Source organism: Erpetoichthys calabaricus, chromosome 10, assembly GCF_900747795.2.
Source record: "Erpetoichthys calabaricus chromosome 10, fErpCal1.3, whole genome shotgun sequence".
NCBI lineage: Eukaryota > Metazoa > Chordata > Cladistia > Polypteriformes > Polypteridae > Erpetoichthys > Erpetoichthys calabaricus.
In genome coordinates this window covers 85089451-85117223 of record NC_041403.2, presented here as the reverse complement: position 1 = coordinate 85117223, position 27773 = coordinate 85089451, and the positions used below count along the sequence as shown (strand labels likewise).

General features: G+C 36.4%; 1 protein-coding gene across 1 annotated transcript in view; it reads right to left on the bottom strand.

Annotated features, from left to right (window-relative positions):
- Window positions 1-2585: 2585 nt before the first annotated feature.
- Window positions 2586-27773, bottom strand: part of mcoln3b (mucolipin TRP cation channel 3b) — a 38278-nt gene continuing 13090 nt past the window's right edge. The window contains exons 5-14 of the mRNA XM_028811528.2: window positions 21119-21203; window positions 20943-21039; window positions 19472-19571; window positions 19207-19319; window positions 17442-17591; window positions 14791-14892; window positions 14571-14693; window positions 10769-10975; window positions 9067-9197; window positions 2586-2910 (exon numbers count right to left, since the gene is read on the bottom strand). Of these exons, the coding sequence (XP_028667361.1) occupies window positions 2877-2910; window positions 9067-9197; window positions 10769-10975; window positions 14571-14693; window positions 14791-14892; window positions 17442-17591; window positions 19207-19319; window positions 19472-19571; window positions 20943-21039; window positions 21119-21203 (1142 nt within the window). The 3' untranslated portion in view covers window positions 2586-2876. The remainder of the gene's footprint in view (window positions 2911-9066; window positions 9198-10768; window positions 10976-14570; window positions 14694-14790; window positions 14893-17441; window positions 17592-19206; window positions 19320-19471; window positions 19572-20942; window positions 21040-21118; window positions 21204-27773) is intronic.

Below are 27773 nucleotides of genomic sequence, written 5' to 3'. Positions count from 1 at the left end.
TTTTTTTTTTTTTTGTTTAAAAAAAAAAAAAAAAGCCTACAGTCGAGTATGATCATTCATCACAATCACATTAGCCAGCCCTGGCAATACCCATGCATACAGTGTAGCATACATGGAGACAAACTCAATATGGCCAAAGTAGTCTGAAGTTAAGGCAACAACAGATTACCTTTACAAAGGAAAAGCATTTTTACTTTCTCATATACAAAGTATAGGGAAAGTATTGTAATCCTCCAAATATTCCATTTCGAGATTTTGATGAATCTTTACATTTTTTCGAGTCAGAAAATACCATTTTTGGAATTATGTCTGTGTGTTTGTCGGTGTGTATGTAAACACAATAACTTGAACACTTTCACTTTGGTCAACCAAATTTTGCATACAAGTATTAGGTACAAAACATAGATTTCTATCAACTTTTGGGCTATTTCTGCTAACCGGAAGTGGTACTTTACCTTTTATTCATGCAGTTGCAGAGTCCAATTTATTCAACTTTACTTTTATAATAATTGTTCAATATATTATTAATTTAACGTTATTGATGGATCTTTAATGTACATAATATAAAAAATATAATCATTGGCTTGTGGTTTACTCCTCAAATATCCATCCCCATATCACAGTATGCGAGAAAGTCTAAGGGACACCACTCTTGATTTTTTTGCCACCTAACTCTCTGGAGACATGTAACTAGCATTTGATCTTCCTTTTCAAGATGTTTCATTGTCGAAAACTGCTCCAACAACTATACATTATGGTAATCTCTGCATATGTGGTCCCAGTGAGCGATATGGAGCAACTTGTTGGATTCATTACTGGTACAGGTGGCAACCAATGGCAAGCACGAGAGTAATGGAACACTTGACTGATTTTCAGATGTCTTCTAGCCTTGACAACTACCATTCTACAATTTTTATAATACATAAAAAAAAATTCAGTTTGTTAAAAATGTTTTGGGAATCCGAGTGCAATTGGCAATATCACAAAGCTTAACCTAATAAATGTTTACTCAATGTTGCACAGTATACAGGCAAAATTCAAATGTATTAGGTCACTAAATGAAAACTAAAGAGCCTCTATGCACACGTGCCATGCTATAAAAAAAAAAAGTAATTTTTTTTTTTTATAACATCAGAGCACACAAATGGAAAAATGTCAGAAGAAGATTCTCAGCATTCCATTTCTTACCATTTACAAAGAACATGGTCTATGCTGTATGCCTCAAATTAGTTGCCCTGTTTTGCATACAAAAATGTCTGTAAGCACAGCCTAATGGAAGGATGAATGAACTCTTGCACAGGACAAATGCAATATTATGGAGACATCATGGCCAGTTGCAGTGTTATTCAGACTGTGGCCATCATCAGCTTGTGGTTCTTTTTTTACTCCCCCCGCCCCCCCCCCCCTTTAATTTTGTTACCAAGTTTCCTTTTAACGGATATTTCTTCAGTTTTCAGGAAACTACAGGTTACAAACTGCCAAAAAACAAATTCAGCATAATGACAACCACTTAAACTGAAATGACATTTAAATGCTTATTGACTAATAAAAAACAGATGTTTTCATACATTTTTGTCTTCCAGGAAGGCTAACATTATTATGGCCACATTTCAGCAACTTGTTCCAAAAGCATCTACTCCCTAAAGCGAATTTTAATTTCTACTCCAGAACAGTTGTCTTTTTAAACATTTATACTGGTAGCAGAAACGATTAGCTGTAGATTTTCAAAGTGGCATGGTGTTATGGTAGTCGCTGCCTCATGATTAAAAACCCACAGCTGTTTTTTTCCTTCAGGGTACTCCAGTTTTCCTCACACACTGTGAAATTAGTCCAAGTCAGGTTAACCGGCAATTGCATGCATCTATCTCTATATCTCTACCTACATGCATACATACACACATACAGATAACTAGAGATCCAGAAAGGGAAAAAAACAAGCCATGTATCTTAAGATAGGACTTTATGACCACCACCTTCTGAACCTCACCCCTTCATCTCTACCCTTCACCACCTGGCAAATTGTCGAAAGCTTAGTTTTTTATTCCTTTTTTATTATTTAGTTCTTCTTTTTAAGCCTGCATATGCTGGGTTCAAGTCCAAGTGTCTGTTAATGGCGTTTTTTCATTAGCGAGCCACAATTCAGCCAACTCTCTGGCACTCTTACTACTGGCCCTGTATCCCGACCCCTCACCAGGTATATTGCCCTTGTTTCCTGTATGTCTAATGATTTTCCTCTGACGACACCTGGCAGTTTATCAAAAGCTTAGGAATAAAAAATTTTAAGATACATGTCTTCCCCCTTTGTGGATCTCTATCTACAAATATGCATCACATACTTTCACTTCCAAAATATATATACGTATAATAAAATAAAATTAAAAAAAAAAAAAAGAAATTTGACAGAAGCATACCACTGGATTGATAGAAATTCTGTAACACTGCTATCATTCAAAATATATGAGAGGGCTTTAAATTATAGTACAATGAACTACATATATTGAATAATCCTCTCTATTATTACATTCTGTGTGGGCAAAACAAAAAAAAAAGCACACAAACCCAGTGAATGTATTTTCAGAGGGTAATGGGGTCATCCTTTCATTCAAAAGGTGAGAGGAACCCACAACACTGTAGTAAATGGACACTCATGTACAGTATATAGTTATAATTTACTAAATGGTGTACATAGTGCAACAGTTCAGTACAGCTGAGAGCTCCAACAGGTATCCTTTAAATTTAATTGCAAAACACAAAGTACATTTTTCAGACAATTAAAATGTAGATATAGTGCATAACAATAATTTAAGACAAAAAATAGCCAGCATTTGAAAACAGATTAAATTATACAATTTCTAGAATAGTTAATAAAAAAAAAATCAATTTGTTAAAATCTGTTGTGAATCGTCAGACCTGTGGGGAAAAACAAACAAAAAAATATAAAACTAGAACCAGTTAAGTCATTAATATAATGTAAACTTCAATTAGAATATTTAAAAATGTTTACACTCAGACCTAACAAGTTCATATCCATAACAGTTTCAAGCCTGCTTAATCCATTTTAGTTTCCCCCAAGGGAGTTTCAGTGTTGGCAACATTTAGCATAAGGTCAGCACCAACCATGGACAGGGCATAATAATAATAATAATACATTTTATTTATATAGCGCCTTTCCCACACTCAAGGCACTTCACAGAGTCTTAGAAAAAAACAGCAGGGTATATGTAACATTGGATACAATCCATCGGAAGGCCTACACCTGTTCAAGGTAAGCTTAGAATTTCCGACTAATTGAACACGCATGTCTTTGGAACATTTTCTTCAGCTTCTGTTTTTAGTTAACTCTTAAGATTTTAAGCATCAAATACTTAACACAATATCCAATTATCTGGGGGAGGTGAAAAAAAAAGTCTTCTCTATTACAGATATTTATTCAAATGCATATTAGATATAGAAATGCCTATTCTCCTGCGTTTTTAAACTTTTCTGAATACAGTACAGCTGACAGTCCTGGGTTCAACTCCTTGTCGAACACAAATCTATATATTTATTATACATTCTTCTTAGTCTTCCTTGGTTTCTTTAATACTCCTGTTTCCTCCCACATACTAAAGACATGCACATTTGGTTGTTTGACGACATATAAGCCCCATCATTTACTGATATGCTAATTTCTTTCTGCATTTTACCTGTTGGAGTTGACCCTGGTTCCCCAGAACTCTGTATTCAAATTAAGTTCAGAAAACAAATAAATGCCTGAAGGTGGTAGAGTAAGTCATGGTGTACTAGCTTTTCCCCCCACTAGGTGGCAGTCCTTTTATGCAGGTTTAATTTTTCTGTGTATTCAAATTTAAATCTACATTAATCTGAAATAAAGATTACAAGTGTCTGCTTACCAAAAAAGGAAACTTGCAACGAGCTGAATTTAGTACCATAATACAGTGAGTGGAATGAACACCATTTAATATACCAAACAAAATCTGGTAAAGTTTACTGCTGAGAAAAAAAAACTTTGTTTCTTAGTGTAGTGCATAATAGGACTTTCAGTGATGACCTGAAGAGATATTTAGTATATTTTACTTGATGTGTATTTTTTTTGTAAATAAGTGCCTTTAACTTTTTATACTGCAAGGTAACACTCGTAATCCAGGCAATAAGCTTTGCACCTTGACATATAAATTCAATAAGAATGTTGGTAGAATATTTTCATTGTAGCTCATAAGCAGCCTGACTGGTAATCTGCCAATCTCTGAGAAAATCAGACTGTGCAAAGTATGTGAGGGGCATTTAAGATAGTAAACTATAAACCAGGATAATTAAACTTCATGTTGAATCTTTTCAATGGACTATTATTATTTTAAAAATTATAATGAAAACAAACAGACCCCCGTGACCTTGTAGTTAGGATATAGCGGGTTGGATAATGGATGGATGGATGGATAATGAGAACAGATGGATCAAGTCAAGAATGAAGCTGGCCAAAGAAAACACTAAATCCATGAGCATCACAAAAACACTTCCATAAATAGTTGCCATTTTCTTGTCCTCGTGTTGAACAATGGCAACTACAGACTTTAAAGGGTAGAAGCAAGCCTAGGTATCTTATGACCACACAGATGAAGCCTTGAAACACACCTGAATGATCAAAACCGTGTGACCCCAAAATTCCCAAACACTGAGGCCCTGAAATGAGAGGACCGTGTATAAAAAGTGTAATATCTACATGTGACCAAAATGTATGCAAATAACCTTAAATTAAAGTCTGCAATGTGCACTTTAATCACGTCTGAATTATTTGACTTGTAATTTTTACTGTGGACCAAAAAGGGGGACGTGAAGGAAAAATGTGACTTTGTCTCAAATATTCAAATATTCAAGTGGGGGGCTGTTTGAATAGAAGAATACAATTCCCCAGCCACCCATTTCATAATTTCTATATGGCAGACATATTTTGTATGTTTCGCTATGCTGAATTATGGTCCAATGTCTAGGTCATCAGGCCGTTTTAGTGGACTATCACAATAGATCAGGGGGTTTCAGTCTCGTTCCTGGGGACCCACTGTGGCTGCAGGTTTTTGTTCCAGCCAGATTTACAGTGCATCCGGAAAGTATTCACAGCACATCACTTTTTCCAAATTTTGTTATGTTACAGCCTTATTCCAAAATGGATTAAATTCATTTTTTTCCATCAGAATTCTACACACAAACACCCCATAATGACAACATGAAAAAAATTTACTTGAGATTTTTGCAAATTTATTAAAAATAAAAAAAACTGAGAAAGCACATGTACATAAGTATTCACAGCCTTTGCCATGAAGCTCAAAATTGAGCTCAGGTGCATCCTGTTTCCCCTGATCATCCTTGAGATGTTTCTGCGGCTTAATTGAAGTCCACCTGTGGTAAATTCAGTTGATTGGACATGATTTGGAAAGACACACACCTGTCTATATAAAGGTCCCACAGTTGACAGTTCATGTCAGAGCACAAACCAAGCATGAAGTCAAAGGAATTGTTTGTAGACCTCCGAGACAGGATTGTCTCGAGGCACAAATTTGGGGAAGGTTACAGAAAAATTTCTGCTGCTTTGAAGGTCCCAATGAGCACAGTGGCCTCCATCCATAAGTGGAAGAAGTTCGAAACCACCAGGACTCTTCCTAGAGCTGGCCGGCCATCTAAACTGAGTGATTGGGGGAGAAGGGCCTTAGTCAGGGAGGTGACCAAGAACCCGATGGTCATTCTGTCAGAGCTCCAGAGGTCCTCTGTGGAGAGAGGAGAACCTTCCAGAAGGACAACCATCTCTGCAGCAATCCACCAATCAGGCCTGTATGGTAGAGTGGCCAGACGGAAGCCACTCCTTAGTAAAAGGCACATGGCAGCCCACCTGGAGTTTGCCAAAAGGTCTGAGAGTCCTTCAGGTGCCATGAGAAAGAAAATTCTCTGGTCTGACGAGACAAAGATTGAACTCTTCGGTGTGAATGCCAGGCATCACGTTTGGAGGAAACCAGGCACCGCTCATCACCAGGCCAATACCATCCCTACAGTGAAGCATGGTGGTGGCAGCATCATGCCGTAGGGATGTTTTTCAGTGGCAGGAACTGAGAGACTAGTCAGGATAAAGGGAAAGATGACTATGCGAAACTATGCGACTCTTCAATTCTTCAGTTCCACCCGGTGGGGTAAACGTTAACATTTAACATTATACAAAGTTATTGTCTGTTTTTCACCTGCATTATTATCGTTCTTTAATTTAATATTATTTATCGCATCAGTATGCTGCTGCTGGAGAATGTGAATTTCCCATTGGGATTAATAAAGTATCTATCTATCTATAGCAATGTACAGAGGCATCCTGGATGAAAACCTGCTCCAGAGCGCTCTTGACCTCAGACTGGGGAGATGGTTCATCTTTCAGCAGGACAATGACCTTAAGCACACAGCCAAGATATCAAAGGAGTGGCTTCAGGACAACTCTGTGAATGTCCTTGAGTGGCCCAGCCAGAGCCCAGACTTGAATCCGATTGAACACCTCTGGAGAGATCTTAAAATGGCTGTGCAACGATGCTTCCCATCCAACCTGATGGAGCTTGAGAAGTGCTGCAAAGAGGAATGGGCAAAACTGGCCAAGGATAGGTGTGCCAAGCTTGTGGCATCATATTCAAAAAGACTTGAGGCTGTAATTGCTGCCAAAGGTGCATCGACAAAGTATTGAGCAAAGGCTGTGAATACTTATGTACATGTGATTTCTCAGTTTTTTTATTTTTAATAAATTTGCAAAAACCTCAAGTAAACTTTTTTCACATTGTCATTATGGGGTGTTGTGTGCAGAATTCTGAGGAAACAAATGAATTTAATCCATTTTGGAATAAGGCTGTAACATAACAAAATGTGGAAAAAGTGATGTGCTGTGAATACTTTCTGGATGCACTGTATAATCAGTGACAACAACCTAAAAACACTGACATCACTTAATTACCTGGGTTTTTTTTCTGTTCTCTTATTATACATTCAGAAAAGTACAGCAGCATGATTTTTACATTTATAAGGCATTTCGAAATATTTCTGCATTAGCTATAGATTTAAAATGCTTAATTCTCTTTTGTTGATTTCATTATATTTTGCTCCCTTCTTTGTATCACTATAATAATTAAAAACTAGCAGAGCAGGCACATAGGCAAACAACATTAATAATGAAAGGCTGCCACTACTTTAGCCTCAAGACCCACTAATTAGTAAATAATAGATTAGATCACATGGGAAAAGTAGAATGAAAATCAAGATAAAAATATTGTTAAAAGGAAAAAAAATACATTATTCCCATATATCTGCTTAGAAGATTTTAATACATTTTTTAAAAAAGCTTAGGCTTCTAATTTCTATATTGTTCCCAAAACACAGAATATGGGAAATAAAAGTTCACTTAATTAGCCCAAGAGTTCAATTAAAAACAGACAAAAGAGATACTGGTTGGAACAAAAACCTGCAGCCAACGTGGGTCTCCCAGGACCGAGTTTGAAAACCCCTGCAATAGATCACTCACTCACCCATTCTCCAACCCGCTATATCTGAACTACAGGGTCATGGGGGTCTGCTGGAGCCAATCCCAACCAACACAGGGTGCAAGGCAGGAACAAATCCCAGGCAGGGTGCCAGCACACCGCAGGGGACACACACACACACCCACCACACACCAAGCACACACTAGGAACAATTTAGGATCGGCAATGCACCTAACCTGTATGTCTTTGGACTGTGGGAGGAAACCCACGCAGACACGAAGAGAACATGCAAACTCCATGCTGGGAGGACCCAGGAAGAGAACCCAGGCCTCCTTGAGGCAAAACAGCAAAGCTATCGCTGCGCAACCGTGCCACCTGCAATAGATCACCTATTGTAAATTTTGAGAGTCCTGAATTGCTCAAAATAGATCTGAGTAAGTGAATGGCTCCTTAAAAAAATGTATGGCCAAACACTGGATATTGAGTTAACATTAATACGGACCTACCTGATCAGCAAGTTCAGTATTAAATATATTGTAATTAAACTGTGTTAAACTCATTTGGCAGTTTTTGTACATGAAGTGTCTCATTTATGATACAATACCATTCAACATTTTTTTTTAACTAGTTGGTATTGAAAATAAAAGCATATCATTTATACTACATAAGGTATGCAGATATGCCAAATCCAATTTCCATACCAGCAAGCAATTTATTATAGTTTGCTGCTCTATTAATGGGATCATAGAGAAGCCATTTGGCATCATAGATATATAGTATGGGGATATATTTTGTGACTGTTATTTACACCTAATTTTATGGCTATTTTAAATAGGCTTGTTATTTTAGTCTTAACTTTTACTGCTTACGATTTTGTTGCATTATTTAAAAATACATAGGTTAAGGGCATTTTGAGCCAAAGATCACAAAAAAATTGGATTGATATTGAACTAGCGGCTGTCCCTACTCATAAGTGTTTGCCTCAGTGTCCGCTTTTTTTAGCTGTCACAACTACAGCACAATTACATTTGCCAACTAAAAGTTTAAAATCAGTTAGCCTACACTAATTCTGTAAACAGACTGAAGGGAAGTTTTATATATAGATATAGATCAAGGATTTTAGGAGAAAGTTGATGTTTCAATTGTTAATTGAAGTTTAAATAAGAATGAATACTGAAAAGAAACAGCTACTTCAGTGTCATTTACACTTATGTTATCATAAACAAGCTTAAAACAAGCAAGACGATTTAAAACAAGTGGTAACATTAAGTATCAGGATTAGAAACACTGCTAAATCTGTTGTATTCTGTTAAACAAACCAGTGGTGGAATTTCTGGATTAACATACAACATGTAGTAACAGTATATTTAACTGAAATAAAAGTCCAAAAAGACCGGAAAATATTTTGGACTATGGGGAACAATTAGAAATCCCTGAAAATACATCTGGAGATTTAGCCTGTCAACCAAAGACTGCAATTGTGGAAGAGCTTCTAAACAAATGTGCAGAAGATACAAACACAAAAGAAGATACAAAAATACAAATATTGTATTTGATCACATATACATACCGGCTACAACAACAGAAAGCAGCTACTGGAGACTCTCCCTCTATTCTGTACCTCCCAGAACTTGGTAGATCTTTACATTCTGCCATAAATAAATGTAGTTCAGTTTGTGGAAATCCCTCCCTTTGGTATTGCTAGAAAAAAAAAGGGAGAAAACGTTGTTGATAAAAAGGTTTGGCATCACAAGACTGTGAATAGTACAAACAGACAATGAATATACATTAATGACAACACACCTAGTGGTGAAAGATCGCAGGGGAAGAAAGTGAAAAGCTTTCATCCACTTTGAAAAACCAGAGAGGCCTTTAAAATTGCATTGAGCCTTGCCTACTTTGCCTGAAAAAAGCTGAACAACATTCATCTCTCTTTCAGAACTTTGTCTTAGCTGAAACAAAACCTCTAATTTAATAAATGAGGTTAAAGTTTTATTGTATCTGTTCATATTTAGCAAATACAGTAAAATAGGCAGTATGGCAGCATAGTGGTTAATACTACTGCCTCATGGATCTTGTATCCTAGGTTCAAATTCTGTGTCTGGTCACCCTGTGGAATTTGCACATTCTCCCCAGTCCTCTACCCCCCCCCGCTCCCCCCAGGGTACTCTGGTTTGACTATGGTACTAAACTGAGGAAGTGTGTCAGGGCTGAGATTGTCTGGCACTTGAAACAGAGTTAGTCACCATCTGGTGATTCAGCTCCTCTCCACCATATTCCAAAAGACATCATTGTTAGGTAATTGATCATTTCAAACTGGCCCCGTTTAACAGTAAATGGGTGTGTGTGCGTGCACATCTGTCCAGGGCTATTTAATGCCTTGCACCCCATTACTACTGAGATAGACATTTGCTCCAGTGCAACCATGAATTAAAGGACAATGTTACATTAGATTACATAAATAGGTCAATTGTGATTAAACATGGCTGTCTGTATGCCAGCATATGTGACTGGTGCCCCATCCAAAGCTGGGTCCTGCCTTTCATCCAATGCTACATGGATTAGCACTGGCTTCTGTGTGAACCAAAAATGTATGCACTCAGGTTGAAAATTGGGTTTAGGAATGAACAAAATTCTCACAAGTACCATTATTGCTGATTTTTTACCATTTAGTTTTCTTAAATCTATTTTATTATAATGCAGAGTTGCACAAGGTAGGAAGTAACTTTCAAATTCATTGCAGGTAACATTCACTCATTGCAGACAGTTTTGAATTTTCCAAACTAAACTTCCCAGCTTTAAGACACTCAAATTTCAGAAATCTGAGCACTTCATATTAAATTTAAAAGCCCATGAACTAACATACACAAGCAAACTGAGCTCAGCGGTGTGCAAAAAGGAGTTTGCTTAAATTAAATGGCACTATTAAGTTTAAAAAATTGATTTTAGCACTATTAGCAAATTCACACCACTCCCTGCTATACAAGAATTCAATCAGTACATCCAACTTGACTGTAGCACTATGGGAAGAAGCACTGGATTCTCAAAGTGGCATTTTTTAAAATTCATTATTATGTACATTTACACTACAAAGATTTTTTTTTTTGGATTTAAGAAAAATTAGTAACATAAGCATTGCTTCAGGACAAACTGTGCAATAATACTTTAAAGACTGAATGTAGCTAGCATTACAAAAATGGTACAAATCTGAATGCAATGCTTAAAAATGTGCTCATACAAATTTTGATAAAGAAGGTAATAAAATGCCTTACCTTAATTGTTTCATAGGTATCTGTGATAAGAGCAATGAACAGGCTTAGCACCATGTAGATGAAAAGACTGATGAAAGAATACAGGTAGACTCTGCTGAAAAGCCATACCAGGTGACTTTTCTGCTGCATTTCCTTGAACGTGGGAAACATGTCATCGCCGTTGACCAAAGAGAACAGACACTCTGTAACTGTATTTAGAGTACGAAACTAAAAAGAACAGAAGCATACAAAAAGGTCAAAGATTTAAAATATTATTTTGCAAAAATTAATTAGAGTTGAAATGTGTAAATACAACATTTACTTTAATGTAATAAAACAAAGGGTACTCGCTAGGTAAAAGGTAGTCTGTCAAATAAATTTGCAGTTCAAAATCTCGTTCTGTATGACACAAGTGTGCATCAAGGGACACAAGTAGGAAAGGGTGTAGAAAGCCCTAAAATGCCCTGAAGAAAGAAACAATTTAACTAATGAATATATACAAAGAACTTGCATGTAAATGGGGGGGTCGCGGGGGTGGAGGTGTAATAAATTAGGAGCTTCAGAAGATTTTACTATATAGCATCCTGTACAAGAGTGCACGATTAAATAATGGGCACCTTTATGGCAAATCAAAAATTAAACCCAACAAGCAGCAGAAGATCTAGAAGTCAAAATTTTACTCAAGCTGTCATGCAATTCCTTCTTCATCTGGATAACATTTTGTAAATAACATCATAAACAAGACATTTCCCACCCAGCATTAGGTATGTTTTCTTGCAAAATGATTAAAACATTAATAAAATTATTAAAAGCTAGTGTTCAGACTGGAGAGGCAGGCAGAAATAAACTATTTTAGTGAACAATGGGGGCTGCTAAAATTGGCACACCAAATGTAAATGTACCTCCGACACTCCTAAACCAATTGGTAAGAATGGTATGAGCAGGGATTGTGTTTTTCAACAAGCTCATCCTCCAAAACATTGCAGTTGAATTTCTAGAAAGCTTTAGTGCTTTTGCTTTGATTTAAAAGTATTAAGACACACACACACACACACAATTTAGGTCCTTTGACACAGGGCACTGAATCAAATTTGAACAACAGATTACAGGTACATTATCTATAGACCACAGATAACCAAGTGACGTGGTGATGACAGAACTCCATTTTAACAGTAAATATGGTTTTAAGCAAGCAGCACAAATCATTTTATGTTATTTTTTTACATGTTACAAGAAGAGCCTTGCAGTGTCTCATGTCAGTGCAACAATAGTCAATTGTAACAATGAGTTATATTTTTCTTTCACTAACGTATGCAAATGATATGTGGCAAATAAAAACTCTTGGGTGGATAAAATATTGTAAAACATTGTCAATGACTGTATGCTTCTCTCAGTGGATTTACACATTTATTACATCATTAACAAGCTGTAAGCTGCCCAGAGGATGGAACCAGAACCCTGGGTTACATCTAAAAGGAAAAGGCCCAGGAGAGACAGCAGGTAAGGACTAGAGAGGGACAATGTACACAAGCTATAGGAAAATCAAGTAATGACTGGCCAAAAGCGTTTAGACAATGTGGCAGGTGGATGGGGACCTTGCCCAGCCAGGACGCCCCCTGTGATGGAAGGACCAGGGGAGAGGACAGGCTCACGGAAAAATCTCACCCGGAACATGAAAGGGCAACCCCCCTGGGACCAGGGGGCGCTTGGACAGTTCCGGAGCCCTGGCCTGCAGCACTTCCACCACACTCGGGAGTGCTGCCGGAAGAAGATCAGAGTGCACCTGGAGCACTTCCGTGTACACTGTAAAGGAGGCCGCCTCACTTCATTCAGGGAGCCAGAGTCGCGTGGAGGTGGTAAAAAAAGAGAGAGAGAGAGAAAGAAGAAGAAAGAAGGAACTTAGCAGTATTAAGTGCTGTGTATTATGTACTGTGCTTGAAAGTGGGGAGCTGGGAAACAGAGCTGCCCCACTAGGAAAATGAAAGGGTGCGTTTTGGACTTGTGTCTCTGTGCCCGTCTGTGTCTGGGTTCAGGGAGCGGTACGGCCCCGTTATATTCCACAACACACAAAGTAGGCAAACTTGTAAACTGCAAGGTCACTAGTTCAGCCTTGACCATTTACTTTCTGCCTTTTGCTTAACCTCCAAGTGCTTCAAATATAAAAATAGTTGTACTGTTGGAAACAGTGCTTCTAAGTATCCATAGTAATTTTTATATATAAAAATTATAGTATGTGCAAATGCCATAAGCATGTTAGACAGTTTATAAAAATCTGTCTTCAAATGATCTATGAATGGTTAGAAAATATCATATTTTTGAGTTCCAAACATTCCTTTTGCAAAAGCTGAAGCAATAAGATATTTCAAGGTCCTTAAAGGAAAACAAAAATCAAAACTTAACATAGGAATAAGCCACTTACCAGTTAAAGGGATGTGAGATCTTTGTAGGCATACAGCCCAGTGCTTGCTTAAGCAAATACAACAGCTAATGATCAATGAAATGATGTGTAAGATAAAACAAAGTGATTAACAGAAAAAGAGGCAGCTATGTGGAGGATAAAAAACAGAGACAACCATACTAAAAGGTGACGTTTCAGAAGATGTGGTTTGACCCGCAAATCTTACATCATGGAAAGAGTAAACACAGCAACACCACACAAGGTAATCATCCTGTCACATTAAAATATCTCCTAAGCAGAAATTGTGGCAGACTTGAGTTTTCAGATGTGCATTACAAATTATTCTACAGAACTACACACAACGGAGCAAGGCTGAGGAACAAAAAAACAATGGTTGATCACAGCAACTGCAATACATCAAGCCTGTGTGTCTTCAAAACCAGAAGATGTCCAGCACCGCGATCAGCTCACAGCCAGCAAAAACCACTGAGACCCATCTACAGTCCAAAGTTTTTCTATCAGAAGTGGTCTTCACGAAAGAGTTGCAACCAAAAAGCCATTCTTCCAAGGTGGAAATAAAGACAAATGATTCACCTATACATAAAATACAAGGACTGTGGTGCAAAAAAAATAAAAAATAAATGGCAGCAGATGTTCTGGACTGATGAGTCAACTTTTTTGGCTCCAACAGAAGGCAGTTTGTCCTGGGAAGGTCTAGAGAATGGTACATGGATGAATGTGTGCATGCAAAGCATGGTGGAGGTTCCCTGCAGGTCTGAGGCTCTATTTCCACAGAGTTAGTGATTTGATCACAATTGATGGCCCCCCACACTGCTGAGAAGTTCAGGCAGATTCTTGTCAGATGCCACCCTTATTGTATTACATGATGGATCAGTCTATCTTCATTCAGCTGCATGACGATTACCCCTAATACATGGCTAAAATATCAAACTACACTACCAGTTGAACGTTTTTGTACACCTCAGTTTTTCCAGTTTTTTTTTTTCTTTTAAACTTAATCTGTTGACAGACTTCAAAAGAGTGATAACATATTAAAAACAACTAACAGGAAGAAAAGCTACAGCTAAAAAAAAAAAAAAACAAAGGAAAAAAAAAAAAAAAAAAGCCATAGCACTAATTTTAAAAGCCATGACCATGACTTTGTTAGCTTCTACTTTATTTCTTGCAGAAGCAAAAATGAGATGCTTTTAATTCCTCTAAATTCTAAAATATGAATCATGCATGAGGCATACTCTTGTTTAATCATTGTTTTCCAGTAATTTTTAAAATAGAAACATATAGGAATAGGCTTGTTGATGTATTTTATACATTCATATATACTGTATAGAATTTACAACTCAAAGCACACATTTCAGAAAAAGTGAAATATTCAGTAACAAAATACAGATAACGAACCACTCTTACTTTAACATGATAGGGTCCAAGCACAATCCATCCACAAAAGCAATATCCAAAATAAATCATTGCAGCACAGCAGCAGAAACGAATCACATTGGGAAATGCAGCCCTTAAGGTTAAGATGAGAAGCTGCATCAAGGAGAGAGCACATTAGGAAACACACACAAGAAAATAATCAGTTTAAAACATTTTTTAGGGAAAGCTATTGAAAAAGCATCGTCCTTACATTATATTTTTGGAAGAAACCAAGGTAGCGAATAACTCCGATCCAGACCAGCATTGTTGAAGTTCCAAGCAAGATACTGCAGACATCATAGTTTGTCAGATTCTAAAAATGAAAATAAAGCTTTCTTCATAAAATATTCTACAGCTGTCTTATCCATTTCAGGTGGGTACAGTACTGCATACATTGTTTTTTTTTAAATAACAAAACAGCATACCAAATAATGTATTTTATCTTAGTACAATCAATGACAATGAAAATGAAAATAGAGTAAAAATTGAGAAAGGAAAATAATTCTACTAAAAATCAGATTACTCACAGACATATATAGATGACATGTAGAAAACTGGTAATAACCACCTTACTGTTACTCCCCTACTAGCAAAAGCTCCTTGAAATTATGATATGATTTTGATTTCAACAAACTCAGATTTGGAGCTCTCTCCCCCCCCCCATTATTCACATTAATGTTACTTCAATAGAAAGTTATATCCAAATATATTGCTGCTCTCGGATAATTACAGATATCTTCTCATCACTCAGGTGAATTCATTTTACTGCCGGCGCTCTCTTATGACCTACAGGATGCCACTCTTATTCATCCTTCCAGTCCTCACTGTCCCAAGAATTATTCTGGGAAGCGAACATTATATTAAGCATGCAATCAACATTAACTAAATTTTGAGTGTCACTGGTATTCATTGCCCTCTAACAGAATCACAAATACTGATACTCTCACCCAGCAATTTTTAAAAGTATTAACTGCGTATCCAACAGATAATTAAAACCAGTGTCAGACTATTACTATCTTTGTTTTCAGGAACATATTTTGTAACCTCCTGATGTTTTCACCCAACTAATATTTTTTTTTTTTAATCTATAAACAGAAGCATGAGTGCTATATTTTTTCACAGTTCTTAATTTGTAATGGCCAGGACCCAGTTTATCAATTGTTCTGCCATTTCAGGATGCCTAGGCTACATTTGTGCTTGATACCTGCAGTAGTATGAAGATTTTACAAACAATTGAGATGCTTGCTTTTTAATACTGGACCCCCTTCTGATTTATACATTATTATATGGACAAGTTCAGGTTAGTTAAAAATATCTTTACCAATAAGCAATCGAGTGCACATTTTCCCTTGCCATAGAGTTATATTTTTGGAATATAGCTTGGGTGGGGTATGTCAAAAATTTCTGTTCAGTGTCATAGCTAAAACCAGGGGTCTCATTTGTAAAACTCTGTGTGGATTCAAGTGTGAAAGCCGGTGTATGCCAAAAAACAGGAAAATGTTTATGCCAAAAAACATTTATTTTTAAAACCTAGCATATGATTATAATCACAATTTACAGTTTATTTTCCCACAATCATCTTATAAATGTGCATATGTGAAAATGCTTGAACCCCACCTGCTTGCCAGTCTGAAACAACTACACATGGACTATGCTATTCAGCCTTGCACATATGCAATCACAATGCTACAGACCTTCATTGGCTGGTAGAGCAGCCTCCCATTGAGGCCTCCCTGATGCATCAAGACACCAGCACCTGTATTTGAGGAGTCCTATGCTGCACTCCAAAACTGAGCATGCATGGCATTACACCACCGCTCCTCTGAATTCGTGGGGTGTTGCAGAAGGTGCAAAGTGCCAGTGTCAGACTAGGCAGCCACTATTACCAAGCATATGTAATGACATAATTGCTGTTACAATGAATAGTATAGAACATATTAAAAACTGAGAGTTAAGTCTACTACCTTAGTAATAAGCAAGTCAACACGTATAGCACCATTACCATATCATCTGCCAATGTTACTTTGTCTCATAATAAATGAATAATGGGTTGACAAAGGCCACCAAGCCTTGACTGTGTGACCATGACAAAGTCACCTGACCTGCCTGCACTCCAGTTGGAAAACCAAAAAGGAAATGTAACCAATTATATCATAAATGTTGTTAAGTTGCCTTGGATAAAGGTGTGAGCCAAATAAGAAAATGTAAATGTAAGGTGTTAAAACCTGTATAAGAACAGGTATAGCCAGATTTCAAGCAGTGTCTTTCTAATGCCAGACCCAACACAGAAAATTTCTTGGAGCTAAGCACATTATAATAATGGCTCAGTGATATGCATTATGTGCAACAGTTGTCATTTAGTTGACTTGGCTGCATTTCCCAGGGTGTAATTTCCCACTTTCTCCGAAATGTTGCATATAGATAGGTCAGAGTTGCTCATAAATATACGTGTTCTTCCGTCAAGATTTCTTTTCTCACAAACCTGTGTGTGGAATGTTGCGTATGCACATTTTGGCTTTTTTTTTTTTTTTTTTTAATAAATGTAGAAAAGTTTTATGACCCAGGTCTCTTTATACCCAGATTGGATGAGAGCAAACTGGTGCAGTGGTATTTAATACATATTATCTGGAAATCTGTTATAAATTTTGAATCTCCCAATTTAAAAAAATAAAAATAAAAAAGTCTTGATTAAAACAGTTCATTTTTATTGTTGAATGTGCTTTAAAACAGGATATTTGGAACATGTACCTCATTCAGATATGGGAGCAATACCACTACTATAAGCTTTAAAATTAAAACAAACAAAAAAAATCAATCAAGTATAAATTCACCTCAAAATAAGAAGTAAAAGAGATTCTCTACCTTTGTTTGAATTTCAATTTTCAGAATAGATCCAATAATGGTCAGAATATCGCTAATTATAATCAAAATGTACCATCCATTTACAAATTCCATTCGATCAGAAAATGGCACGGTCTTGTTGTAGCGAGTCAAAGAAAAAGTTATGTATTCCTAGGTTAGAGAGAGACATGTTAAATTTGTATATTCACAAAATCAAAAATTGATTATTATAATTAGCCACATACTTTAGAATAATACAATTATCCACTTTAATTACAAGGATAAGTGTCCATCAGGTTGCAATGTCTCGGTCATTGCAAAAGATGGCAGAAATATTTTTAGTAATAAAATACATTGCATTTGCCATTCCAATACATGGCACATCACAAACATTAATGCTATTTTTTTACAAATTCCATACTAAATGGCATATAACAGAGATCCACACACTGAAGTCTATGTTGATTACTTAGATTTCAACAAAGATAGTTTAGGATGTATTTTACTACTACACAAAAAAAAAAAAAAAAGATAGTAAAACACCTTTTTTGCATACAGATTAACATACAGACTCTGCTGTACCCATTGTTATAAACAGTAGTAATATTCTCACTCCAAGTGGATAATGCAGGTTTAAATAATTTGTAAAGACATTTCCTCCAATTTAGATTAAATTTGCATCAATTGCAAATTAGCTTCAGGACAGCTAACTGGAGATATTAAATACCAGTAGGTATCCCTGTACTTTTTGTCCAGCTTCATCAGTTCCAGAAGGATAGACCCTGTTATACATGTTCCCTCTGTTCTGTGATAAACATTTTCAAAAAAATCAGAAGACTAAATCTGTGCTAGCTCCTAGCTTTGATGTAATTTCACATTTCAGTTTACGTGACAATTTTTTTTTTTTGGGAGTCTCATTTGTAGATAAGCACATGAACGCATAATGGAAGGGAGATATCAATATGCATGGGCTGTTTTTACCGTATATTATAGTTGTCAGTCAAACAGTGAAGACGACTTAAGTATCTTACGTGCTCATTGGGCACACACTGCAGCTATTGCATGGAATGAGTGTGTGTTCTTGCTGTACTATACCACAGCCCAATATTCAGTTTGGTAACAGATGTATTTGGAATTTTGATGCACCTGAAATTCCAGGTGTCTGTCAGATGAAGACCAAGGTTTTCCAGATGGCCCTGCACATTTGGTGTAGTCAGTGCAGTAATCAAGTACTTATCTTACATCAACTAAGAATTTCCTTTTTTTTGTAGCTTCTACCTGTGGTGGAATAAGATATAATATATAAATGACATTGGGTTCAATCCAAGAAAACAGGTACCCTCCAATACATGTATCAGATCTTTGTGTTTACTAGTCTTGCTCAGTAAAGCGAGTTTTTCACAATTAATATGCTGTATTTGCTGGTGACCTTGTTAGTGTAATATTTTCCAGTGAATTTGTCTTGCTGATGGCTTAGACCAATATTTTTTCACAAGCCCAGAATACTCTGAAAGGCAGTGTGACTTCACAGAGCTGTAGCAGCCATGCACTAAACTTTCATGCTTTTATTCAGCAAGACTATTGCCAAGATCTTTAGGGCATGTGTGATGTCACAACTCAATCAATACTACAGCTTTCCACTCTGCATGCATGTTTTTTATATATATACTGTATATAAAAAATACCATTTACAGATGCGTTATCCTACTCACACAGCAGTAAATATTCAAAGTTTCCAAAGGTTACACATCATTAAAACCTTAATATAAAAAACATTTCTACTTACATATTGCAACTGGAGGCCATTTATTACTGACCGCACACAGAGAATCAAAGACCCCAAGCAGGCTAAAATGATGAAAGTATCAAATAATACAAGATATGGGGTGTTTCTTTGTACTAAAAAGGGAAAAGAAAACATACTTTAGATATGCAAAAAATATATGACACATAGCATTTTAACAATGCTATTTAAAAACAATTCTACAGAAAAAAAAAGTTTTAACAATGGCCATTTTTATTACTACTACCTTAAAGCATATCATACTTACTGGATCCAGACACTTTTAATTCTTTACATTCATTTATGCCAACATCCTGGTCAAGCATCACTTGAATTCTACCACTGTATGCATTATTGATAAATCTGATCTTTAAAAAAAAAAAAAAATTGTTTCAAATTTCAGTTTGCTATAGGAAATGCATTTACATATAAACTACATTATACGACCCAGTAAAAGATTTAAGGAAAGGTTGGTTGACACAGCTACAATTAAAAACTACTACAGTAAAGCTTAAACAAAAAGCTATACTTTTAAATACAAATTATTTAAAGGCAGAATGAAAAAAAAAATGTCTTAAGATGTTTGAACATTATCTGAATGTATCTAGTCCGTAGTTTATAAAGCCCAGAAATTTACAAGTTGCTATATCAATAAACACTTCTATTGTTTGTAATTAAATGTGGCTGCATGACCTTTTCACAGGGGAAAGAGAAAGAGAGATGAGAGAGTAGTGATGGAGCGCCTCCTTTACAAAGCAGTGGAAATCTGTCCTGCATACATTACCTGTTTAAACGTATATGAATAAAGGGACTGGGTCATCATTTACCAAATAATTTTTCCTCTTATATCTATCTATCTATCTATCTATTTATGTCTATATGTCAACACATATGTCTATAAACACATGATATATCTCAAAAACGCAACTACATAGATGGATGAAATTTGGCATGTGGTTGTTACATCAGAATTGTAGATCTGTATTTCCATTAACCAGAAGTGGAGTACCTTTACCTGAACACATACTCGATTTTTTTTTTATTCAAACCCGCTGCAGTGTCCGATTTATTCAACTTTACTTTTAATAATTGTTCAATATATTATTAATTTGATTTGATTATATATATTTTATATGCAAAAAATATAAATGTCTTTGTAAAATAAAAACTAAAAATACACAATGAAGGAAAACAACCTAAACTGAATTTACAAGTAAGGTCAGAAACAAATATAGAAATAAAAACTAATATAAAAAGGCAAAACTATAATAACCTTGGAGTGAATTAATATTATGGTACAAGCCCCAAATACCGATTAAAATGCACCCTATTATTGACATTCAAAATCTACAAGTAAATTTTATTTGTGCAGTAGAATAGTAGACCAACATTTGTTCCTTGCATGGACATTTAAGTGGTCGTGGGAGTTGGCAACTGTACATACATGTTTGGTGGATTTCAAGAAGGCTAATGGTCATGCTGACAGCCTTATCTTAGACTCTTGCTGCACACCATGTAGAATTTAAGGAAAAGGCCCAGTTAGAATTCAGAGAATAGGCCTAACTAACAGACAAGTATTTTAGATGTAACAGGAGCAAAAACACAGCAACATAAAAGTGAAATAATGCAATGCAACCCATGTACTGCCTCTTGTAATTACCCCAGGCAATCATATTAGGCATTGCTAGAGCACATTTAAAATTATATAGAAAAAGAAAAATTCCTTAAAATGAACTTACTGAAATGTTAAAATCGTAACAATCTGGAAGTTCATTGTTTCGGATGGCTTGCAAATTCACCGCCTTTAGGGTAAAATAAATATTTACAGACAACAGTCTAAAAAAGGGGAAAAAAAAGACTTTAAAATTACTAAATTATCAGTCTTGTATACATTAAAAACAGCTATTATACTTACCTTTGAAAGTCCACACTATAATTGAACTTGTCATTTCTTAACATTTCATTCTCTGTTGGTACATCAGGCTTAATATTAAGGCAGTCTTAAAAAAAATAAATAAAAATATTGTTTACAGGATATTCAAGTAAATTGTGATAACTTAAGGGTTTATAATTTTAAACAAGTCGTATTAAATAATTTAGACTACTGTACATAGACACTATTGGAATAAGGGGGAAACGCAACAAGAATGGACAGATTTCATTGAGACATGAAAGGACTGCTTAAAAAAAAAAAAAAAAAAACACACACTTTCAAAAATTAAATTGACAGGCTGAATTAAAACGAATGGCAAGGAAGAAATACCTCAAAAGCAATAGGGATGAACAAAATGTTACAAACAGTGAAATAGTAATTGCTCTAAAACTCACATTTTAAGTTTCGACATGCTAAAAAGTTCAAAACCTCCCAACAGTGGAAAATTAAAACTAAGGAGGTGCTTGGTAATTTGGAAATTGTAAAGGAAAATGTGCTGCTTAGATTAAATAGGCTGAAACAGAGCAAACTGCCAGGACTTGACAAAACTTAACTTCGAGTGCTTAAGGAGGTTAGTGAATACAGTACATATACAGTAGAAATCACTGACTCCTAGTTTTTGAAAGACAATCTCCATAAAAGGGGCAAATCACCAAGAACTGCAAGCTAGCAAATATATCTTTACATAAAAAAATACTTATAGTTACTTGGATCAGCCTGATTGCAAGTAAGATTAACATGCATCATGGGTAAATTGATGGAAACAATTATTAAACAAAGACTGGGCATGACATGGCAAGAACAGGTATATTGGTAAACAGTATGGGTTCAAATAGGGGAGATTATTTCTCATTAATAACTTTTGTTATTTCCTCATTATATTTCAGCAAATAACCAGGGAAGAGCATATTATATTTATCTGCATTTATCTAAAAGTTTTTGATAAGGTAATGCTTGAGACGTTAATGATTAGACTAATAGAATATTGAAATCAAGCCACAGTTTGTAGATTGGTGCAAAATTGGCTTTCAGACTCAGTTATGGTGTCAGCATCTTTTTCAGAATTAGGTGATGTTAAAAAGAGTTTCCCCCAACAGATAAGTACCAGATAAGGCCACTGCTCTTGTTAATATTGGCTTTTTGAAGGCTACGTTTTCAGAGGACACCAAACTTGATGAAATATAGGTGAGTCATTACAGAGGGACCTAGACAGAATACAGGCTTGGGCAGATTGGATGACCCAATTTTGATCTAAGGAATTACACATTGGAAGTCAAAATTTTAGATTTGAATACATGGACTTAAAACTTGAAAATATAAAATTTCTAGAGAGTGATGAATTTACTACAACCATTACAGAAGCAAACAGGATATTATGATTATGTAGAGAGTGTAAGTCAAGGAAAATTATGTTTATATAAAACACCAGTGAGGACTCATCTGAAGTACCGTGCATGTTTTGGTCTCCATAGTACAAAAAGGAAGACATAGCAATGCTAGAGAAAGACTATTGTCATATGCTGAATTATGGCTCCATTTGGTTGCATGTCAAATTGATCGAATGCAAGTCACAAAGTGTATAGTTCATAGCAATTAAGGCTCTCTGGGCCTGGTATGGGTCACTGGTATGCATACTTTAACTGCTGGTGTGGGGTAGCACAAACCGATATTCAAGTCTCAGTGGAATTTTTTCAGGGTGCTGTGCAACACTTTTGAACTGTCGCTCAGCAGTTATCATGCCGCTTACTCTCCCTCTCACATAGCAGTATGGAAGTCCTGCACAGTTATGCTCCCGAAACTCCATTGGGGAACTGCTTATCATTCATGTGTCAATACTTCATGGTATTTGTTACATCACTGGGAAAACTCATCATTCATTCATTTGTTGGTTCTTCAAAATGAATTATCAGTATTTCACAGGGGAAAGCTTGTGTAGTCTACAAGGGACTGAAGTAGCCAGTTGTAAAAGGAAAGTTCTAACTCATCAATTATTCACATCTGCTCATCATTTAAAAAAAAAAAAAAAAATAGTAAATACAGGAGACACTGGCCGCATGTACGGATGTCCTCAACTTGGTCTGCCATAAATCAGTGCTTGACTGTATTCTGATTCTAGGACTTAAAAAATGAGCTGTGAAGACATGTTTAAGAAGTAGAACATTTGAGATAAATTAGTGAAATTAAAACTTTCATAATTTTAAAAACTTCACGTAAGTAGATCCTAGTTATTACTTAAAAAGGGGTCTTCAACAACAGAAAAACAAAACTGGTACTCCAGAATCCACCTACTTAAAAGAATAGTTTATAGGGTCTTCCCTATTTTAAGGATGTAAATGCTCATTAACCTTTAAAAGGATCATTCTGAACATTAAAGCTCCCTGGCGCTAATATATTCCAACTAGTAACGGCGCACTGCACGAATACACTTGACTTGAGCATTCATAGTTTTCATACTATCTCTGTACGTTTAGCATTCATTTGCTCAGAGGTTGATGCGCTTGCTGCTTCCTGAGCAGCTCTGCTTTTCTCCACCCTTGTGGCCTGCTTCTTCTCTTCTTTCGTCTGCATCTTTTTGCGTTAAAACTGATTAAGTCAGTGTTTGTGTTGCAATTACTTTGTACATTTTCATTTTCACTTAAGTCTTCAATCTGCCTCAAGAATAATTTAAGATATGAAGAGGTAGGGGAAGTGACGGCATAGGTGGTAGGGAATGAAAATGGCACCCATAGGCATGCACCACACAGCTGCCCGCTACTGGGAGTTGATTCTACAATAAAATAAAAGAACAATAAAAAAAAAAAAAAAAAATGGAATAACCTTTGAGGTCAATCACCCTGAAAGCGGATAGTAGACATCACGTAGTATATGTGTACCACATTTCAGGTCAATAGTTCAAATGGTTTACAAGCTACAGGTGATTTAAAATCCTGGACAGACACACAAACAGCCGTAGTAGCATATTATATAAGAAGTACTACTCTTCTACCACTTCTGCATTGCATTTTAAACTGCTATTTCTTCATGTAATCTTTAACACATCATTTTAACCTTGTACTCTTGTGATATGCTACACTGTCATACTTTACTTACATTACTTGTAGCCTCCTTAGCATTGTGTTTATCCTTGGAAAAACCAACTGAAATATGTTGAATATGTTTCAACAACAAAATGTGTAACTGAAACATGTAAATATCAAAACGTCAACATAAATACAGCGGGAAAGGTATGTATAGTGTCTACTGCTGCAGATTTAGCATGTCTAGTAGCATGTTTAGTAAACAGATTTAGAATGTCCTCTGTGTGCCATGTTTTGAAACAGTTACCAAAGCACAGCTCAGTATTGCAATTGAGACAGTACAATTGTGTTTCTTTGCACACTTTTCTTAGAATATTTTTTCTGTTGCTTGGAGCACGACAGGGCAGATTTTCACTGCCTGAAATGCACAATCAACACACCACTTGTATTATTGTAGGCTACCACAGTGCAAGGTTTAGTGACTTCCACATTTCCCATGTCACAAATAACAGTTGCTGCATTGTGAAGAGTGCTTAGGAGGGGACAAACATCTTTTTTGTCCTTCTACTTGATTGGCTTTATTTTGTCTTTTGGCCATGCAGCTACTTGCATCAAAGTGAACCTTCAGGCAATCAAAATCACCAGGCATATCATGGTGGTTTGTTCATGCAGTGCTGTATACATCAGGGCTCTTTTTTCAGTAGTCATTCCCCTTTATATATATATATATATATATATATATATATATATAAAGATCAGTTGATAGAAATAGTTTAATTTTGCTAGAATATTATGTAATTGCTCCCTGCATGGAGTTTGCATGTTCTCCCCGTGTCTGTGTGGGTTTCCTCCAGGTACTCCGGTTTCCTCCCACAGTCCAAAGACATGCAGGTTTGGTGCATTGGCCATTCTAAATTGTCCCGAGTGTGTGCTTGGTGTGTGTGTGTGCGCCCTGCGGTGGGCTGGCGCCCTGCCCAGGGTTTGTTTCCTGCCTTGTGCCCTGTGTTGGCTGGGATTGGCTCCAGCAGACCCCCCCCGTGACCCTGTAGTTAGGATATAGCGGGTTGGATAATGGATGGATGGATGATCTAATTGACATGCAAGTTAAAAATTGTTGGAAGAAAAAAAAAGTTAAAACTACAAACAGTTATTTAAACATTTTTTTGTTGGCAACAATAAGCTAATTTCATGCTATTTTTTTGTAGATTTATTTACATTATGTACAAATTGTCCATTGTTCACTTAGTGCTCCAGTTGCATGTGATACGCACGGAGCAGCACAGAGTGGAACATTGCAGTCTCTGAAGCAGTATATGGTTTCCCTCCTCTACTTGTGTGACAAACACTACACATCTCTTATGAGATGTAAATGTCTGCTCAGCATGCAAACATCATCAAGTTCTGTATCTTTTCCTGTGTACATCATCATATTCCACACATATCCACTTTTTGCCTCACAAAGCTTATAGGATTCCATCCCAAAATGTGATTTTTTTCGGAATGTATACCTTCCACCCTAGGCGAACGTTCCATAGCAGTAAACTTTCTTTGATCAAAAGATCTCCCTCTGGAATATAACTTCCAGATCATTTTCGAATGCAGTGGGCAAAGAATGGCTTGATTTTATACATCTTTGGAGAAACTGGTCTGGTGTCACTATATACTTCATTACCAAATAATGGTTAACATATGTCTAATTGCTACACAGAAGAAACAAATCTCAAAAAAGAAACTTATAAAAGCACCAAAACACGGGCAAAACTACTAACTAAATTACCACTCGCAAAATAAGAACAGTAATCAAAGAAATTTCAAATGTTCAAAACATGCTTGTAACTTTACGCATGATAAAAACTGCGAAGGTACACCGCTGAAAGAAGGCATTTATTTTTAGTGGCCGAATGTCTAAAACTATATCCTTTTCCCTAAGAAATGTGACGGAGGGCACATGAAAGAAAAAGTACCATTAGGAGTTCTTTGGTCTCGAAACTACCTTAAAACTTTCTCCCAAGTAAAGGATGTCTGAACCTCTGCCTCTACGACCACCAAGTTTATATATATATATATTTTTTTTTTTATTAAAAACACTTTATTAAGCACGTCTATAGATGCTCTCCCTGATTCAGCATTGTTTTCACAGCCCCATTAAAGGGGTTAATATTGAGGAGTTACTTTAGAATAACAAAATGCAGAGAAATATTCATGCATGTTTTGCAGCACAATGTTTTATGTTAACCACTAGATGGCAACAGAACACTGTCCCAAGAGTTATTCAGGTTTAACCCCATTATACGGATTATAACACATCACCCAGAGTTTGACTCGGGCTTAACTGTAATTACATAACCTTCCAAGCCAGAGTCATGTTCGGGGTCCTCACCAAGAAGGTTAATTCTTGATCATCTTTTAATGCATGAAATAAAACACAAAACTATAAAAGTTGATCAGATCATCTTAACATCAGCTTCACCCTGACACTCCTTACTGAAAAAAGTCAAACTTTTGAGTACTTAAGGATTTACTGGAAGTCTTACCGATGAGTGTTATAATACCATTTTCCTTTAACACCCTCTCTCTCTCTCAGATAAATTGAAGACCAGTGAGGGGTTTAACACGGTTTTCGGCACAAGTTCAGCCACTCATTTTAAATAGCACAGATTCAAGGCTGAGCATTTATGGTATTTATCAACTATCCTGTGAAATGTCCATTTAACCCTGCTGGTGAGCTTAAAGTTACTCTCATGGTTTCACAATTCCAATGCACTGTACCCATGTTTGCCATATAGCTGTGACTACTTTTGAATGTTCCTCTTTATACATTAGTTTTGCAGTTTTTTTTATGACCAATGCACCTGCAATTCAGGCATCCACTACTTACAGTGGGTACGGAAAGTATTCAGACCCCCTTCAATTTTTCACTCTTTGTCATACTACAGCCATTTGCTAAAATCATTTAAATTAATTTTTTCCCTCATTTTCACCCCATATTGACAGACAAAAAAAAGAATTTTTGAAATTGTTGCAGATTTATTAAAAAAGAAAAACTGAAATATCACATGGTCCTAAGTATTCAGACCCTTTGCTCAGTATTTAGTAGAAGCACCCTTTTGAGCTAATACAGCCATGAGTCTTCTTGAGAAAGATGCAACAAGTTTTTCACACCTGGATTTGGGGATCCTCTGCCATTCCTCCTTGCAGATCCTCTCCAGTTCTGTCAGGTTGGATGGTAAACGTTGGTGGACAGCCATTTTTAGGTCTCTCCAGAGATGCTCAATTGGGTTTAAGTCAGAGCTCTGGCTGGGCCTTTCAAGAACAGTCACAGAGTTGTTGTGAAGCCACTCCTTCGTTATTTTAGCTGTGTGCTTAGGGTCATTGTCTTGTTGGAAGGTAAACCTTTGGCCCAGTCTGAGGTCCTTAGCACTCTGGAGAAGGTTTTTGTCCAGGATATCCCTGTACTTCACCGCATTCATCTTTCCCTCGACTGCAATCAGTCGTCCTGTCCCTGCAGCTGAAAAACACCCCCACAGCATGATGCTGCCACTGCCATGCTTCACTGTGGGGACTGTATTGGACAAGTGATGAGCAGTGCCTGGTTGTCTCCACACATACCGCTTAGAATT